The sequence below is a fragment of the Crocuta crocuta genome, unplaced genomic scaffold (assembly GCF_008692635.1).
Source record: "Crocuta crocuta isolate KB4526 unplaced genomic scaffold, BGI_CrCroc_1.0 scaffold16, whole genome shotgun sequence".
Lineage (NCBI taxonomy): Eukaryota > Metazoa > Chordata > Mammalia > Carnivora > Hyaenidae > Crocuta > Crocuta crocuta.
This window is the reverse complement of record NW_027531893.1, coordinates 1,394,404-1,412,959: the sequence shown is the minus strand read 5'-3', so window position 1 is coordinate 1,412,959 and position 18,556 is coordinate 1,394,404. Positions and strand designations below refer to the sequence as shown.

General features: G+C 38.3%; 1 protein-coding gene across 1 annotated transcript in view; it reads right to left on the bottom strand.

The window, feature by feature from the left end:
• Positions 1 to 446: 446 nt before the first annotated feature.
• Positions 447 to 18,556, bottom strand: part of SLC13A1 (solute carrier family 13 member 1) — a 186,414-nt gene continuing 168,304 nt past the window's right edge. Inside the window, exons 10-16 of the mRNA XM_077773182.1 lie at positions 15,227 to 15,325; positions 14,711 to 14,812; positions 11,100 to 11,206; positions 7,574 to 7,683; positions 4,576 to 4,737; positions 2,986 to 3,123; positions 447 to 962 (exon numbers count right to left, since the gene is read on the bottom strand). Of these exons, the coding sequence (XP_077629308.1) occupies positions 825 to 962; positions 2,986 to 3,123; positions 4,576 to 4,737; positions 7,574 to 7,683; positions 11,100 to 11,206; positions 14,711 to 14,812; positions 15,227 to 15,325 (856 nt within the window). The 3' untranslated portion in view covers positions 447 to 824. The remainder of the gene's footprint in view (positions 963 to 2,985; positions 3,124 to 4,575; positions 4,738 to 7,573; positions 7,684 to 11,099; positions 11,207 to 14,710; positions 14,813 to 15,226; positions 15,326 to 18,556) is intronic.

Below are 18,556 nucleotides of genomic sequence, written 5' to 3'. Positions count from 1 at the left end.
AATGTGTAAGCAAAACTTTTATACATATACAGAAATGTGTTAATAGTTTTATAGTGTTTAGCTTTCTTTTGTATCTACACTGTGCAATCAGAGGAAGCATTATTCACAGCTCTACAAAATACACTTTTTAGTTCACTGAGATATTAAAGGTATGAATTATATTAATCCAACCATAAGGTCAAGTAGAAATTAGTCCTTATCTATGAGTTTTCTGTTGTTTAGTGGATTCAACTATAATTTTGAAACTAGCAATTCAATTTCCATTTTCATACCATATATATATGTCAAAAATAATCTGATGTTTTTTAAAATGAGAGAACGCACATTTCATTTAGATTAAACCTTTCTTCTGCACCAGCAGATGACTGCTGCTTTGGTTTTTCAACAAATTCCCTTCAGCAACACTACAGAAATGACTTATCCAAGTACCTAATTAACTGGTATATTTTATTTCCTATTTCTGGCTTTGTGGGAAGTTCCTGAAATAATAAATTGACATTTGAACTGTTACACCAAACCGAAACTGTAAAATGAAATAAATCACCTAATCTCTTTGATGGTCGTGTTATAAGTTACTCTTATGTTGAAGCAGGATGCATAGGATCCACGAGCAAAATCTCAGCTGTGGGCTTCTTGATAAAGGCACATAGATGCTTCGGTGTGAACTCTGGGTTATGCCAGCAGGTTTTGAGTGTTTACTGGAAACACAGCAGCTACATCAAGGCTAATTTAAAGGTGTTTTCAATTTTCCAAAGCCGAATCTGCAGTGAATTCTCAACGGTTCTCAAAACTCACCACCAGACAGTTATTACCATTCATGCTTGTCAGGGCATGGTCTCATTACTAATTGCAGGAGCCCACGAAGGGTAAGTAGAGAGGTCAAACAGAGTCGTAATCCAGGTGGACATGCCGAGCATCACCACAGCAACACCCACAATATTAACGCCAAGTCCAGCTTTCACCTTGAACAGGAAAGAGTATAAATGTCAGTCTCCCCAAAAGGAAACCTGTAGCAGGATTCGAATCCTGCAGCAGAAAGTATATGTCAGATTTACATGCATCATAAATGCTGTGTATCAATTGTTGTCATTTCATAAAACAATGAATTCTTTCATTCATCTCAAAGGAGAGCCTGTCCACAGCTAAATGACATTTAGTTGGAGATTCTGAAAGGGTCCTCTTAGGAATATACTGGAATTCATCTAATTCAAGAAAAAAATCCATTTAAAAAATTGTCATTTCATGTTAAATCAGAATTTGAGTTTTGAGGTCTTGTATTTCAGCGGATAAGGTTCAGGTCACTGTATGATAACTGGATCCTTCATGTTCACTCAATACCATTATTAGTTTAGCCTTTAGTATTCTCTTATTGAGATTTAATAAAATGCCACTTCTATTCATCTTTCTTAGAGTGCCCATTTTTCTGGCTCTTGTGTCATCATCCTGATATCGACTAAAAATTTCAAAGTTGTTTTCTATCCATTCAAACAAGGCCTGGCAAAATACTGCCCATGACCTGTTTTGGTTAGTAAAGTTGTATGGGGCTATAACCATGACTACTTGTTTACATATTGTCGTTGGTTGCATTCATGATACAATGGCAGAATTAAGTAGTTGTGACAGAGAGAGCATACGGCCCACAGAGCGTCAGATATTTACTGTCTGACTTTGTACAGGGAGAGATTGCTAATCTCTGCAATCTCTGTTTTAAAGCCTGGAGCCCCAAAGCAAAAGGGGCTATCTAGCAGTGATTATTATAGGAAGCCTCCTTTCCCGTCTATGCAAGCCACTCACTTATTTCAGAATCCTGTTTTTATTGTTTAAATTCATACGCACAGGACACTGGTTATATTGTATTATGCACATTTTCTTTCCAGAAGGATATTATGTGACTTCTGCATAGAGGCATTTCCCAATTTTGACGTCGCAGGAATGTAGGGACAGCAATGCAATGCGTGTAGCAGGCGGGAGCTGGAACTTACCTTGGGAGTGCACTTGAAGAGCAAGCGACCGGAATTTACTTTCATTACATTCCTGCTTGGTTTGGTTTGGAAGTTGGTGATCAAGATCTGGGGGAGACTAAAATATTCTCAAGCTAGTCCTTTCCTACCACAGCAAACAGCCATGAGCAATGGAATGCAGAAAGGGCCACAATGACCACCTGGCTGAATACAGACAGGCCCACCAGGCGACCCACCCCAACATATCCAAAGGCCCTATATGACCAATGGGCTACTTACAAACAGGCTCAGTTACCAAAAAAGGGAAAATTCTATGCCAGACTTCTTTAGTTTCCTCCTTTAAAAACGGCCCCCATCCACTGCCTCCTTGCAGATAGCCTTTCTTCTGTTGTCTTCTGCTGTTCCCTTGGGGCATATTCAGTAAACTTCTTTCTCCTTTGTTCTGCCTCAGATGGCATCACCCCACATTTGGAGGCCCCCTCTGGTTGGGAGAAACACCACCCGTAGACACCATACTAAGTGTTCCACTATGACTTGCTTGCGCTTTCATGTCAGATGTCACTATTAGAATCGCGACAAGAAAGATGGCTTTTCATCAGCAGGCACTGAGCCCAGTATGCTTTTCGAAGTAAATGTTGGTTGGTTGCAAAATTTTGCAAAAATATTTGTGATAGAAAACCACAGTGCGTGATGGCTGAATTTCATTAACCCTATTCTTCCTTTTGCCCAGGTCAGGTTGGAGTCTGACTTTGACACGTAAGTTTCAGGCCTTGTGTGGAACATATTCTAAGCTCTTTTCCTCTTCCAGGACATGACTGATGCAGTCAGTATCTCTGTATTTGTGCTGCAGATTCTCATGGTGTTTGCTTCTGGTATCACTCTTAAAAACAATTCTATGACCAATCATGAACTCTCCCTTCAGAATAGAACTCAAGCCTTGCCTTCACTGGAAGTTGATTAGTGTGCAAAAGGAGTGATAACTCAAAAGACATTGGACCTGATTGTTTTCTTTCAGCTCACTCACCATGTCAATTACTTTTAGATGGCCGTAGGAAAAAACAATAGCATTGGGTGGATTTGCTACTGGTAGGAGGAATGCAAATGAAGTACACAGAGTAGAAGGTATCAAAATATAAAGAGGGTTCACTTGAATGGCTTCAGCCTGTTGGAAAAGATAAAAAAAAGGAGTCTAAGTAAAATTTTGAGGTAGGCACCATGCAGCAGAATGAGCAAAATTATTATAATGAACTTTCCCGGAAGCAAGTTAAAACCTAAAGACATAAAATTATACACATAAATGCAATTAGAGCTTGAAGAACAGTTTTCAGAAATGTCTCTTCTTCTTGTTGTTTATACGGTTATTGGTGCCCACTTAAAGTGTTATAGCTCAGTTCATTTAGAAAATAAAGTATCATTTATTCCAGGAACTAAATAAAAACAGAAGCAATTTATTATTTATCCAGTGTTAGGCGTTGTGTGTGTGTGTGTGTGTTTAAATAAAATAACTTAATTTTCCCAATGACCTCTGAGATGGCTACTATAACCCCAAGTAACAGATGAAAAAACTAAGGTCCAGAAAGGCTAAAGTAACTCGTCCAGACACAAAGCTGGCAAGCAGTAGGGCTTATGCAGGGGCTTAGGTCTCTCTGGCTTTGAAGCTTCTCTTTATTCCATTAACTTTTCTGCCTCTACGCCATATGTAATCTACAATTTGCTTAGGGATCATCACAGAAAAAGAGTTACTACTATTCCTAATTCATCATCTAACTTGTCTGACAGTGCCATTTCTAACTGTGCCATGTTGAGAAATAAAAAACAGCAAAATCAAAATGATATTTTGCCAGTATACACTGCCTGCGTTTCTTCTCTAGTTTGAAGCAGCAGCCCAAGAATGCCATCATATGCACCTAGAGCTGGAGCAGAACATTTCCAGAAGGGCAATTCTTCTTAATTTAAAGTGCTACCCTCTCACCAAACTCAGCCATCTCAATAAGGGAAACATTTTACTTACAGCTATTTCTTGTATTTGCTAGCGAGGTGGGGAGAAAAAAAGGTAGATTGTCTTTTCCTCTCTCTCCTTGCAAATCTGCTTTTCACTTATCTTTTAAAATTATTTCCTGGGCCATAGAGAGAGCTGTGTCTAAGATATTTAAGCTTAAAGCCTGAAGCATAAGCCTAGCTTTTCATTCACTTGCAAATCACTTCTATGAACCACTTCTCAGAAACTGGGGAATAATCTGGAGGGAGAAGTGTTAGTGTTAGACATTTAAATACTGAAGATGCCAGAAAACACTGAATCCCAAAGTCATACAGCTGGAAAGGATCCAGGCTGACCCTCGCACTTATCTGCAAATGAAAAATCTGGGCAGAGAGAAGCTAAATGAAAAATCTGGGCAGAGAGAAGCTAAGTGCTTCTGCTTGACCGTCGAAGAACAGAATTCTCCTGACGTGAGGTCTGCCAGAAAAAGTAGTAATGCAAATAAAGACCACTCTATAAGTTACTTATAGGAAGATCATTCACATCAAAAAATGGTTCCATCCCACAAAATGAGAACAAGCAAAGCAGAACACTACACTTTTGATGAGGAGAAAAGCAGATGAATGAGATACTCACCAATGGAGACAGTATCGGGAGAAGAAGGGTAATAGTAGCTGGATTGCTGGCTACCTCTGTTAAAGATGTGACAAGCAAAGATGATATCAGAATTATTAGCCATACTGGTAATGAACCTAGAGGAGATAATTTATTTCCTATCCACTTGGATAGTCCTGATTCCTAAAAAAAAAAAATGAAAGAAAAGAATAGTAATTAGCAATGTAATTTGTTAATAATTTTTTAATCAGGCACAATTTAAATGTATAAAATGTAGCCTTTGCTCTAATAACTCAGTTTAAAATATAACTTTAATCTTTCATATGTTCCCATAGTTTGGTAGATCTAGGTGACTTCAGCTGACATGGGAGACATTCTCAATTATTCTTATTTTAACACTACCAACATGCTTTAGGGACTTTGAATTGTCTTCCCACATTTTTTCAATTAAAATGTAATTTTACCTATTTTATACAGACAGATCGTGTGGTACTATAGGACTTTAAGAAAATGGGACCCTCTGGTCTGCTTCTCTCTATTCCCAAATTGTGTTCCGCAGAGACAATTTTGAACCTAGATTAGCTATGTATGGCTACTTTTTAAACTATGTGGTTTCTTTATTTGCTGATTTTGATTTTGTTTACTGACTTTCTAATATGTTACGTAAGGATTCAGCTTTCTTACACCATCCACCATACGTATATTTCCTGGCCCTCCATTTCCTTTACTCATATATCAAGTTTTTTATTAAATCAATATTGAAAGGTCGCCATTATGATTATATGAATATTGTTCATACCCAGGTCACTTAGTGTACTGTGATTATGTTAAAACAAAGTTAACAGGCTTTTAAGAGAGAAGTTATTACAAAGAGGTGAATGCTTTAGTAGTTAGCTGCCATTTTATGGCTCCCAACAGGGGGGGTTATCTGATTCTGGACATTTGCCAAACTAATTGCAGTTTGGAACAAAAATTTTAAAAATGAACTGTCTCCAAATGTTTGTAAAATTAGTTTCTAAGGAGGGGCATATTTGTCCACAGAGGTAGGGTTATTCCGGTTATTCTCCCACAGAAATCTAATTCTACGTACTAGGATTTTCATAGCAAACGACCTCCCTCTATAGCTTCCCCAATTCTTCCAGTGGGAGGGGCTAGTGTATCAGAGGAAGTCCACGTCTTTTAATTTTCTTGGATTTTGCAATTCTAGGGTCTGGCCAATGCTTTTAAAATCACTTTGAGTATCTAGGGTCCAATCCAGACAGATATTCTGGGAAGGAGAGATGAACAAAGTTCACATCAGTGTCAGAATTACTGATTCAGATTGCCTCACAGTTCAAATTAGCAATAAAAAGAATGGAAGTTACTGATTTTGAGAAACCAGATCTCATTATTTCTGAAATAGTAAGGGAAAGTGTGTATTTGCCTTATATTTCTATCATTTAAATTTGAGTAGTCTCTAAGGCAAGCCAAGTCTACATGTAAAAAGACATTGTAAGTGGCACTCAGAATTGAGACAATTTCCAAGATTTTCACCTATTACTAAGTCATATTGCTGAAAGCTCAGTGTCCAAATACCATGCAGAAAAATTGACAATAAAGTAAAAAGCAAAAGGCACTCTCCTTATAGGCTATTTAGAAGATAGCAGATAGTTATTCATCTGAAGAATAAAAATTTAACTTTCCAGGAGCGAAAAGGCTGGACACATCTCTTTCATCATCTTTTTTACTTTGATGACTGAATGAAGAAATGGAGCAGATGTGAGCTTTAAGTGTTTCACAGATGACTATGAGACTCGGAAATGAGAGTTTTTATTTAGTCAAAGAGTAAAAACTTTTTCACGGACTTTTTCAGAAGATGCTTTTCTTCTAGCAGCCCTACAATGACTTTCCAGTGACAAAGGCCTTCCCCAGACTTCTACTTTATATCAGCTGAATAGATGACAGGCCAAAGAAAAAGCCAGCTTTATTCCTCATGGTGCTGTTATTTTTCCCTAAAATTAGACATAGTACAATATTAGCCATGGTTATGTAAAATTCTCTCTGGACTTTATCCAATAAACATGTACTAAATACTTCTTTAAAATGTTTCTTTATTTTTGAGATAGAGTCTGAGAAAGACAGTATGAGCAGAGGAGAGCAGAGAGAAAGGGAGACACAGAATCTGAAGCAGGCTCCAGGCTCTGAGCTGTCAGCACAGAGCCCGATGCTGAGCTGGAACCCAAGAACCGTGGGGTCATAATCTGAGCCAAAGTCAGATGCTTAACTGACCAAGCCACCCAGGTGCCCCAACATGTACTAAGTACTTTTAATGTACTTAATATGTAATAAATAAATGATGTAATGAAGCACTGTTACTTCTCATTCTTCTTTGACAGCCTGAGGACTACGATATATTGTAAATTTTAACAAAATGTTTATTTTTGAGAAAGAGAGTGAGCACATGCAGGGGAGGGACAGAGAGAGAGAGAGAGAGAGAGAATGAGAATGCAAAGCAAGCTCCACACTGTCAGGGCAGAGCCCAAAGCTGGGTTTGATCCCACAAACTATGAGATAATGATCTGAGCCAAAATCAAGAGTAGGATGTTTAACTGACTGAGCCACCCAGGCCCACCAGGACTATGATATACTAAAGAGAAGTCTGTGAGCTACTCAGATTCATCATGAAATAAGGTAAAGTTATAAACAGAATGTTTTGTTAGGAGTCATTGTATGTAGGAATTTTGCATTTTTTTCTTACTTAGCTAGTCTTCTAATACCAGTTCATGGTTTAAGAATTCTCATCTTCTTTGCTTTATTCCTTTTGACATGTTGGGGCATCATAAAAAATGATGTTTTATGCTTGCAGCCTGTAAAAATTATTGAACTCACTTTATCTGTGTGGTACACTCACTGCAAGACAATTGAAATCTGCATCATTAAAATGATAGGATAAAGTTGAATATGCCAAAGCCTGGTTGTCTCTTGTTCTTCTTTGGAAAAGTCTAGTTAATTGTTAAATATCGTGGACACAGAGTATTACCTCACAGCCATCTGCCAAGGCAAACCCTCCACCAACAAGAATGGCTATGTCCCAGGGCATAAATGACTGGAATTCTTTCCAAGTAATCAGCGGAGAGTAATCAAAAGCAACTGCAAAACACAATTCCCACAGTTATACATTGCTTCAAATATGGCAATATGACATGTCCTTTTTTCATTGTCTGAAACCACCATATCATTAGAAGTTTTTAATATTCCTAGATTGTTTTTAGATAAATAACTTGCTCTGAACTTTGAGTAATTTCTACCTGGCTGAGGTAGAACACTGCATTAAAAAAAAAAAAGCCATAGGGGCTCCTGGGTGGCTCAGTCGGTTGAGCGTCCGACTTTGGCTCAGGTCATGATCTCATGGTTCGTGGGTTCATGCCCCACGTCAGGCTCAGTGCTGACAGCTCAGAGCCTGGAGCCTGCTTCAGATTCTGTGTCTCCTTCTCTCTCTGACCCTCCCCTGCTCACTCTCTCTCTCTCTCTCTCTCTCTCTATCTTCCTGTAACAAAAAAAAAAAAAAAAAAAAGCCATGACATGGAAAAATCCTTTGGATCACATTATAAATTTAGATAGGTTATAACATTGTCATTTATAATGTCATTCATTCATTCATTCATTCTGCCAACATTTTTGCCTACTATGAGTAATACAGTGCATTGACTATACTATTCTTTGCTATTCAAAGTGTCTAATATGACATTGGTTCTAATATCATCACTGTAGCATTATACTTTTATTCACTATTTTCTTGAACCTTTTTTATTTTTTTTCAATTCATGAGGAGGGTCATATAGATTCATCATGTTTTCAGTTTAAAATCAAGGTTCAGATTAAATAATTTAAGTATTATTCATAACTCTTAAAATTATTATAAAGATTTCTCTTGATATTTGGGTCATAATGGCTCATTTGATTTGTTGAGAATAAAGGTCATCCATGAATATAATATTCCCATTTAATATTTGTGTGTAACAAGTGGCCTTCTACATGGTGAGATTTTAAGGTTACTAGTAAAACTCCTTCCTAGCTCCTTCTGTTAAACCTAAACAAAACCGGGGCGCCTGGGTGGCTTAGTTGGTTGAGCGTCCAACTTTCGCTTAGGTCATGATCTCGCGGTTCGTGGGTTGGAGCCCCGCGTGGGGCTCTGTGCTGACTGCCAGCTCAGAGCCTGGAGCCTGTTTCAGAGTCTGTGACCCCCTCTCTCTCTGACCCTCCCCTGCTCACGCTGTCTCTCTCTCTCTCTCTCTCCTAGAAATAAATAAAACATTAAAAAAATTAAAAAAAAAGAAAACTAAACAAAACCTACCTTCACTGTTGATGGAAATTTTGCTATTTTTTACTTGAATTAGGATATATATAGCCTATTAAGGCATACCTTGTTGGCTCATTTGGTTAAATGCCCAACTCTTGATTTCAGCTCTGGTTAGGGTCTCATGATCTTGAGATTGAGCCTTGCATCAGGCTCCATACTAGGCATGGAGCCTCTGTACTAGGCATGGAGACTCCCCAAGATTCTCTCTCTCCCTCTGCCCTTCCCCACCTGTGTGCTCTCTCTCTTGCTCTTTTTCTCAAAAAAAGGGATATATATCCTGTTAAAATGCAAACATTTCTGAAATGCACCTCTCATGTAAAATTTAACATATTGTCATTTTTAAACCTAGTGTGGATGAGTTTATCAGGGAACAGGAGTGAAGAATGAGGAGAGAGAGAATGGGGGACAGTGGTTGGGGGCCAAGGGCAGGCTGCCCCAAGGTGGGCGACTTTGGCATGAACATTATTTTGAGTTAAAAGCAATCAAAACCCCAGCAAATTCGGGCACAGGTGGTTGAGTGTCCAACTTTGGCTCAGGTCATAATCTCATGGTTCGTGAGTTTGAGTTCCACATCAGGCTCGATGCTATGAGTGCAGAGCCTGCTTTGGATCCTCTGTCTCCTGGCCCTTCCTCCCCTAGTGTACTCTCTCTCTCTTTAAAAAAAAAAACAAACCCACATTAAAAAACAAACAATCCCCCCCCCGCCCCCCAGCAGATTCAGAAAAAGTTCCTTGCCTCCCCCTCAACTACCTGCTTATAACAGGAAGAGAGAGATTAACAAAGATTCCTCTTTACCTATGAAACTTATCTGCATAATTGGGCAACCTTTGCTTTCTAAACATCTCCTTTCACCTTCCTGTTTTTGGTCTTCCTCCCCTTTGTATCCTCAGACCCCTATCCCTCTTAGCTCATTTAAGTGTTATGTTGCCTCACTGTCTTTGGATTGTCCATGTCTGTGTGGATTCCCTGTATGTACACCATTAAATTTGACTTCCTACCATTAATCTGTGTCCTGTCAACTTGATTCTTAGTCCAGCTAGAAGGATCTTGAAGGGAAGAAAAAATTCTTTCTCCCCAAAAGAAGCAAGGCTCTTTCTGAGAGGGGGATTCAGATGTGGGAGCCCGGGAAATGAAGCCAAGCATTGGCTCTTCAACACTTGCCACTGATAGGCTGTAGGGATTTGACCACAATGGTCAGTGTCCTCAGGGCCTCATAGAAATGATTACTCTGTATTACAATATCTCCTTATAATACACTATGAGATGTTCTAGATTCAAGTAAAGAACAAAAGGCATTTATTTCTAAATTATGCTATTTATATGTATCATGTCCTAGCAATCTGACTTATTAGTCACTTATCAATTCAGATGCAAGAAGTCAGATGGGTCAACTCAACTCCATGAATCCAGGTCCCACACAAGCAAAAAAAAGAAGAAAAAGGGAGAAATAAAAGAAAAACCAACAATAACCCCCCTCCCAACAAACACTCTCTACTAGACTAGTTCCAAACAATTTTAAACTATTTGTCCTACAATAAAAACATAGGAATCTGAATACCCAAAACACATGCTGAATTAGTATAAAGTACAGATGGGGGTGAAACCTGTGTTTAAGAAATGTGTGTGTCAGGGGAACGAGGGGTCTTCTCACACAAGCATGGATACTTTTTTGTGCATGTATTATAAAGACAATGAATGTTCCCTTTTATTTGAATATTTCTTCTTCCATTTGTGACACTAGGTTCTGGCTAAGTGTGGATTTGATTTGCTTTCTCTCCAGGATTACTATGATGCTGTAAATACTCTTTCCCTTGAAACTCCTCACCTTTTTAGATCCTCAGCATTTATTACCAAGGGCTCATCATGAAGTGACTTCCAAGTTCTTGTTCCTATGTTTGCCAATAGTAAGATTAATTCTGATTATGGCAGGGGAAAGTGGGCCTATTGTGAACCGGAAAGTGTCACTCGTGGCGGAGTCCTAACCATGTTGCATAAGGAAATCTACTTCTCACTTCTGCCAAGTAAGACGATTCTCCTTGCAGAGAGAAAACACGTGCTGGCTGAATAAAGGCTGCAGTGTGCAAACAGGGCGTGCTAAGCCAGGGGCATGCCCATTCTTTCCATTCTAAGTGCTAACTGAAACCAATGGAATTTTGTAACTTTGCTCTTCTGTCAAAGTCATTCAGAATTATAAATAATACTCAACCAATTTCTCCTGTAGGTGTGGTTTTAGTCAATCTCTTAGCTGGGATAAGAAAGAATAGGAGTCCTATAAGTAAGGCAACAGTTGAATCTGTAGCAAAACCAGGGTACCTGAAAGAGGACAGATATGTACATTAAAAATAGCATGAAGAACTTGAACAAAGTAAACAGTAATTGACTAGGCAAATAACCATACAAGTAGTAGTGGTGACCTAGATTATTTATTCTGGATAATCTGGTCTAAAACCTATGGATTTCCAACGAAATGATATAAGTTAGTGAAGCTGAAAATCTCAGATCATGTTCTCAATGTTTCCATATATGTCTCCTACTTTCAAAACCATGAATACACAGGCTAACATACTGGCCAACACGTCAAGTTCCTTTTTAGGCAAAGTTTAAGGATTTGGTAAACAATTTTTTTCTTTGAATTTTTTCATTTACTTATACTGGCAGAGAACTGAGGCCAAAGCAATTGCTAGACTGGGCAAAGCCCTGTATAACTGTTGTATAACATCATAGCATTGACTTGTGGCAAGGAAAGGGTGTTTCTAGAGTCCTCTAAAATTCTTCTGTACATTATGAAAAGAAATTGATCTGTTTTTCTAAGATATAACATCTGCTACTGTGATTATAGTCCCTAGCCATATCATACAAATGAAATCAACCCATTTAATGCTTTGCACCCTGTGAAACTCAATCAAGAATATTAATTATTAGAATGGCTTATGAGATGCTCATAAACGGTCACTGGACAAATTAAGAGTGATTCAGGAACAGATGGGGTCTTAGAATCACCAAGTCATTCCAGCAAGTAAGACAGGCTGCCAGAAGCCTCAACTATTAAAGAAGCACCTGGAAACTAGATATGAATGAAACAGACATACATAATTAACATTCAGTTTTAAGATCCAGAAATATAAACTAGTGAATCTTTGTAGCCTGAGAAGACATATGTACGCCCTAGGGATTATCCTGCTACCTTGTGACTCAGCGATGTGTTCATACTATAGAAGCTCTCTACTCCTATGATTTATCTGAATAGTATAAATAATCAAGGAAACGCATTATTTTTATTCAATCTGGCAACTTTAGAAACGAGTCCGTTTTCTTTAAATATAGATTTTTAAAATTTCTTTGCTGAGTACAAAGCTGTCTTATGTAATTTATTCAACAAACTTAACCAATATTTATTATTGTATTTTCCTTATTTCTTTTATTTGAGTTATAATTTTTTATTGTAATTTTACGAAATTAGGTCAGGCATCATATAATGTGATTTTGTTTTATATGAAAAGACACATTGAATTCAGTCCAGGTTCAAACAGATGGAATGAAAACATTAGGTGGTAGCTGTAAATCTTGATATATCATCCTAGCTTTGGAAATTCTAAATGGTTAAAATCTCTATATTACAAATATAATCTACAGAATATACTTCACATAAAATCAAGCCATAAATATTGAGGTAACTTTGTTCCCAAAGACTTTTAAAACTATTATTATTTCAGTATTTGTTTATCTTCACTTCATTTTTAGTTTATTATGAACTAGTAACACAACTAAGATTGTCTCAGTATTACAAAGTATTAAGCCCACACAAATTTTATTTGCTTTGGCAATTTATTAATCAAAGTCAATTAGACTTATATCTTCAAATTCCTTCTCCTATCAAATCTTTGTTCCTTATTCTATTATTCTCTCTCAGAATTCGAGGTAACACAAACACCATAGTATATATACTCTGTTTTTCTGCTGCAAACAAAATATCTTCTGAATTATACTTTCTTCCTGTAAGGAACAGAAACTAGAAACTTATTACATTGAATTTCCTACTGGGATTTCTTCCTGATTTTTATTAGCTACTATCTGATTTCATTTAGTTTTTACACACTGGTGTTTAGAGAAGACTCTCCCTACCAAGGTAAATAGGAGTGGAATTTTAAAAAGGAAAATTACTTTTTATGTTGGTTTATGACCTGTTACAAAACTAAAGAGTAATAATCAAACTGCTAAATGATAGCTGGCTATGAATAGCTTGCCTTGAATAATAGGCTACTGCCTTTTATTTAGACTTCTCAAAGTGAGAAGTTTTAGCCCTAAACAAAAAGTTTCTCAAGCTGAATGAAGCTGATCCTTTGAAACATGCTACCGTATCACGTGGCTGCACTTGCGTGTTCACTAGGAATTTGCACGCAGACTTTGTACCTTTAAAACATGTTGGCAATGTCTATATAACCAGAAGGCTCCGATTCAAGAGGAGAGGGACTTCTTTATTCCATGTCGGCAGGATACCTTTAACTAAAACAATTTTGGTTTCTGTCCCCAAAGACATGGATTCTTGCTGTGGGATGTGAGACAGGAAGACATCATCGGAGATCTGCTCAATTTTGGAGCCAGAGCACTTCAGTGAAAGATAGACTGAGAACGCATCTCAAAACCAAAGTATTTATATTGACACGTAGGATGGTCCTTAATTTAGAAAATTACGCGATCGTCCTGTCACTTCATGTGACTCAGCAGGAGTGCTGGCCTATAAGACACCGCAAGATGAAATGAACTCGACCCAGCTGCTAACATCAGTTTGTAAAACTAGTCTTCTTACTTACTCAGGAATTCTTGATCTACAAAATAGGGGCAGGGATGGATATATAGTGAACTAGTATAAAAAAGGAACATAATTAGAAGAAAAAGACCAGGTACTGACCTGAGTAAAAAGAAAAAAAAAAAATAAGTAGGCAAAATCACAGAATGTGAATCCATATCGGGTTATTAACAAGGATGGAGTGGCACTGAACTCACTTAATAAATATTGCATTTCTGTACGGAGTAAGGGCAGCACTATTTTTTTAAGTTTATATTATTTATTTTGAGAGAGAGAGAGTGAGAAGGAGCCAGGGAGAACAGATAAAGAGGGAGAGGGGCGCCTGAGCGTCTGACTTCAGTTCAGGTCATGATCTCACAGTTCGTGGGTTTGAGCCCCGTGTTGGGCTCTGTGCTGACAGCTCAGAGCCTGGAGCCTGCTTCAGATTCTGTGTCTCCCTCTCTCTCTGACCCTCCCCTGCTCATGCTGTCTCTCTCTCTCAGAAATAAAATAAAAACATTAAAAAATTAAAAAAAAAAAAAGGAAAGAGGGAGAGAGAGAGAATCCCAAGCAGACTGCGCTGTCAGTTGAGAGGAGGGCGGCACTATTCTAAGTGCGCTTATTGGCTCATTTCACAGCTGGAAAAACTGAGAGTTAAGTGACTTGCCTGAAGTGGAAGAGCCAGAAGAGACTCCAAGCCGTGAGGCTCCACAGCCTGCACTCCTAACCACCACAGAGCATGGCTTTCCTGCAGCTCATAGTTCTAATTTTGTAAAGATGGGAATAGCCTTGCCTAAAGGAGCCTGACTTTTAGTTACAGGGTATATGATTCTCTTATCTGCAGCCTTACCTTAAATTTCATTCCTTATTTTTTTTCCTGAAAGGATTAGAATTAAACAATCTTTTCAATGGAGAGGAAGAAAGTCTCATACAATCTTACCGAGTTTTAGGAAACACTTAGGAGAAAGCCAGAAAAAAGAACAAAAAACAAAAAACAGGCAGGCTTAACAAACACAACATGTAACGCTTACTTGGAAAAAAGCGCAGACCAACCAGGAACAAACCCAGGATCTCGGCTAAACCACAGCAGAGCCATTAAAATGAAGAGGACCAAGGTCACAATTTCCTGATACCTGTGCAAAAATTCCAATCCTTTCATTTATTTTCTCAGTCAGGACATTTGTAGAAACTCCCTGAGCTGTTGCCAGAGTAATCTTAGCAGAACGCTAAATACTGTAAAACCCAGATGACTGTGTGTCAACGATTTGCAAGAATCGGCACAGTTAGAAAAGGACTGGACCCCGCTATGGAATCTTAGGCTTCCTTTGATTTTACCTGGTAAATTTTAGTTAGATAAAAGTATGTATTTTGTCATGTTGAGTTCTATTTACAAAGGCTAGCATGGTCAAGGCCCTTGTGAGGTGTTCTAAATACATTACAGATGATTACGTGCCTGTTTCCCTTTACACAACACTTGCAGTGTAAGCAGTAAGTTTCCGCATGAGTACGCGTGTTTGCTTGTGTGTCTGTGTGCAGGTGCATCTTACCTTATTGGCCCAAGTTTTTGGTATTCTTGTTTAATCACCTCAGCACAAGCTTTTTGTTTGACTGTTTTGGTCTTGCCACATTTGAACATCTCCTTAAAACTGAAAAGAATAAGTAAGCCCTTTAAGCAAAGAATTCTTCCTTCATAGGAGAGATTTGTGTGAAAGCTTTATAAAATACTCATCTCCGTGCCAATAACAGAAATCTGTGCTTAGCACCTATACCTCCATTGCCTTCTTCGAATGTCCTTGGTTTTCTATTTCTATTTTGCCTGGTTTGCTTGATTTTCAAGGCTTAATTTTTGTTCCTTATTTTCACACATCTTCCACTGATCCCTTCATTCTCTATCACGGTTTGTACCATTTTGCCACGAGACACTCATCTCTAATTTAACACTTTATTATATACCTGGTTGTTATAGATTTTAATCTACGTATTATCTATCTTGACTGTTAATTGTTGCACATGTGTAGTTTTATCTCACTGGTGAGATAATGAATTATTTGAGGACAGGGACAGTGTCATAGGTGTTCCCTTTGGTGCAGTGACTCTCAACACTGTACATGTAACCACACACATGGTTGTAAGCACGCACAACCAATACTCAACTCATCAGCTCAGCAGTACCTTGGTCAAATGTATGAAATAGCTGGTTGTCAGATCCATCAGTTTTCACAAAATACACTAGCCTCGAGTCATACACCAGGGCAGAGAAGTCCTGTACTGTGATCATGAGCGGAGTCTGAACTAGATCTATTCTCAGAACAAAAACCAACTCAGTTACATTTTTGTTATTGAAGATCCTTCACCTCTTATACCCTAATAGAATCCACTAGATTGTTTTTCAACTATTGTCAATAGTAACCGCCAGTGCCTACTTCTTTCAGCTGCTGATTTTAGTGACACCTCTCCCCTGTGACTAATTTTTCTTTCCTGAACTTCAAAACTCTTTTTTGTGAAGTACTGCTCTAGGGCTTAGATTAAAAACAAACAAACCAACCAACCCTCCAGAGGAATAAATAAATGAGTAAATGGCTAGATTCTTATGGACTATCTTTGGAATGTCTATGAGTATGTGAGTTAGATTACATCATGTGTAGTAGGGAAGGCATTTCTGAGTCTATATCCAAAGGAACTGAAATCCGGACCTTGACCCGATACCTGCACTCACATGTTCACTGAACCATTATTCGCAGTGGCCAAGACATGGAAACAGCTCAGATGTCCATTGACAAACAAGTGGGTAAAGAGAAAGTAGAATGAAAAATAAAGGTGGTTTATACATATAATGTAATATTATTCAGCCTCAAAGAAGAAGGAAATCCTGCCATTTGTAATAAGACGGATGGCCTTGGGGAAATTCTAAGAGATATAAGCCAGATGCAGAAAAACAAATATTGTATGCCCTTACTTATATGTAGAATCCAAAATGATCAAACACCTAAAAGCAGAGAGTAAAATGGGTGTTTTCCAGGGAATGGAAGGAGAGGGCAATGGGGAGGTGTTAGTCAAAGGGTACAAAGTTTCTTTTATGAAAAATAAATAAGTTCTAGAGATCTACTGCACAAAACAAGGTCTATGATTCACAATACTGTATTGTATACTTAAAAATTTACTGAGAAGGTAGCACTTAGATGTTAAGTGCTTTTGCCATAAAAGAGGGGGGAATCCCCAAAAAGCAAAGGGGACAAGAGGAAACTTTTGGAAGTGATGGAAAAGTTTATGGCCTTCACACTGATGATGGTTCATGGGTATATACTTACTTATCTCCAAACACATCAAGTTGTATATATTAAATATCTATGGTTTTTTCATATGTCAATCATACTTCAGTGAAAGCAATTTTAGAAGAAGAAAAAACTCAGGCCGGTGTTCTTCCATGAAATTGCTGGGCTGAACATGGATGTATATGAGGAGGAAGCAGGAAGACTGAGGCGGTGTGAAGGCAGCTATCACAAAAAGATATCTGATTTATTTGTTTTTCTGTAGCTCTCCCACTCAGACTTATTTGGACTACTATTCCCTTTGAAGGAGCAGAATTTCCTCAACTCTTAAATCATCCATCCTACACCTTCATAATCATTCTTCTGCACACACTCCAACCCCTGAACATAATGAGATGCATGTCGTTATATTTAAGCTCAATGAGGTAATATTTAATGTCTATAATCTCAACTAAATTACTGACAAGTGCCAGTCTTGACATTTTACCCCTTGTCACAATATAAATACTATTATTATGAGAAACTGATCCCTGGACCACCTTGAGATCCATCTGTAGAACAGAAAAGTAGAATTGAAAAAAGATGCCAGTCTGCCTAAAAGATGTTTGCCAGCCAGGAGACTGCATATGCGGCATACGTATTTGGTCTCTTTGGTTGGGGATGATAAATGGTTAAGTCCAAAGCTGTGTTGGGTTTGCTACAGATGAAGGTTAATGCCTTCACAAAGGAACTGATGAAGCATATGACAATGCATCAACCTCTTCATTTAAATAAGTTCAGTGGCGTTGATAGATGACCCTCTCTTTCCAAGTATGTTGGGGTCATTTATAATAGGTGAGTTAACTGTGTTAACAGCCAACACGCTAATCGGAATGTATGGTGGCCTGCCAGGGGAGTAGCTAATAATTTCTGTTTGTTGATCTAAAACCTCTGGAGGTGAAGACCCTGACTGACTGAAATGGACACTGAAAAATTAGCCGGAGTGTGAAGCTGGGTATTGTCTAACCGATAGCGGACAGCAATGGGACTGTTTAAATATGTCACTGATCCTGATTTATGGACTTTTGCCTAATGTATGCACTTCACGGGATTTTTGTCCTCACAGAGAATATCTTTCAATACATCTGCCCTTTATTTTCTTAATATCTCCTTTTTGCATGGTGGGCCATTTCATAATAGTGACAATGGCTGCATACATTTTTTATAAAGTGATTATATGTACCAAGAAAGAAGGAAACAACTATGGGTCTGTGACCGGATGCTTTCCCCCTCGATTGGGATTCCTGTCCTTTGCATCTTGAATTGCTACCTGTGCAACTGAATAGACCTCCAAAGGCTTGGATTTCCAGGAAGTGGCATTTAGCATGCAGCTGGCTTCTCCCCACTGATGCCCACCTGCTGAAGTCAGTGACATTCCACACATTTGCTTCAGCAGGAGAACTGCCACACGCTGCTCCCACAATCTGGACAGGTTTTCTTTTTCTTTTTCTAAATCATCAGTATCATCTTCCCACTCCTAACAAAACTGTGGTAGTTCCGGAGAAAAATCCGGAAGAGGAAACGGAGAGGGAAGAGTATCAGTCCTTATAGGACGAGGCTTGGAAAATT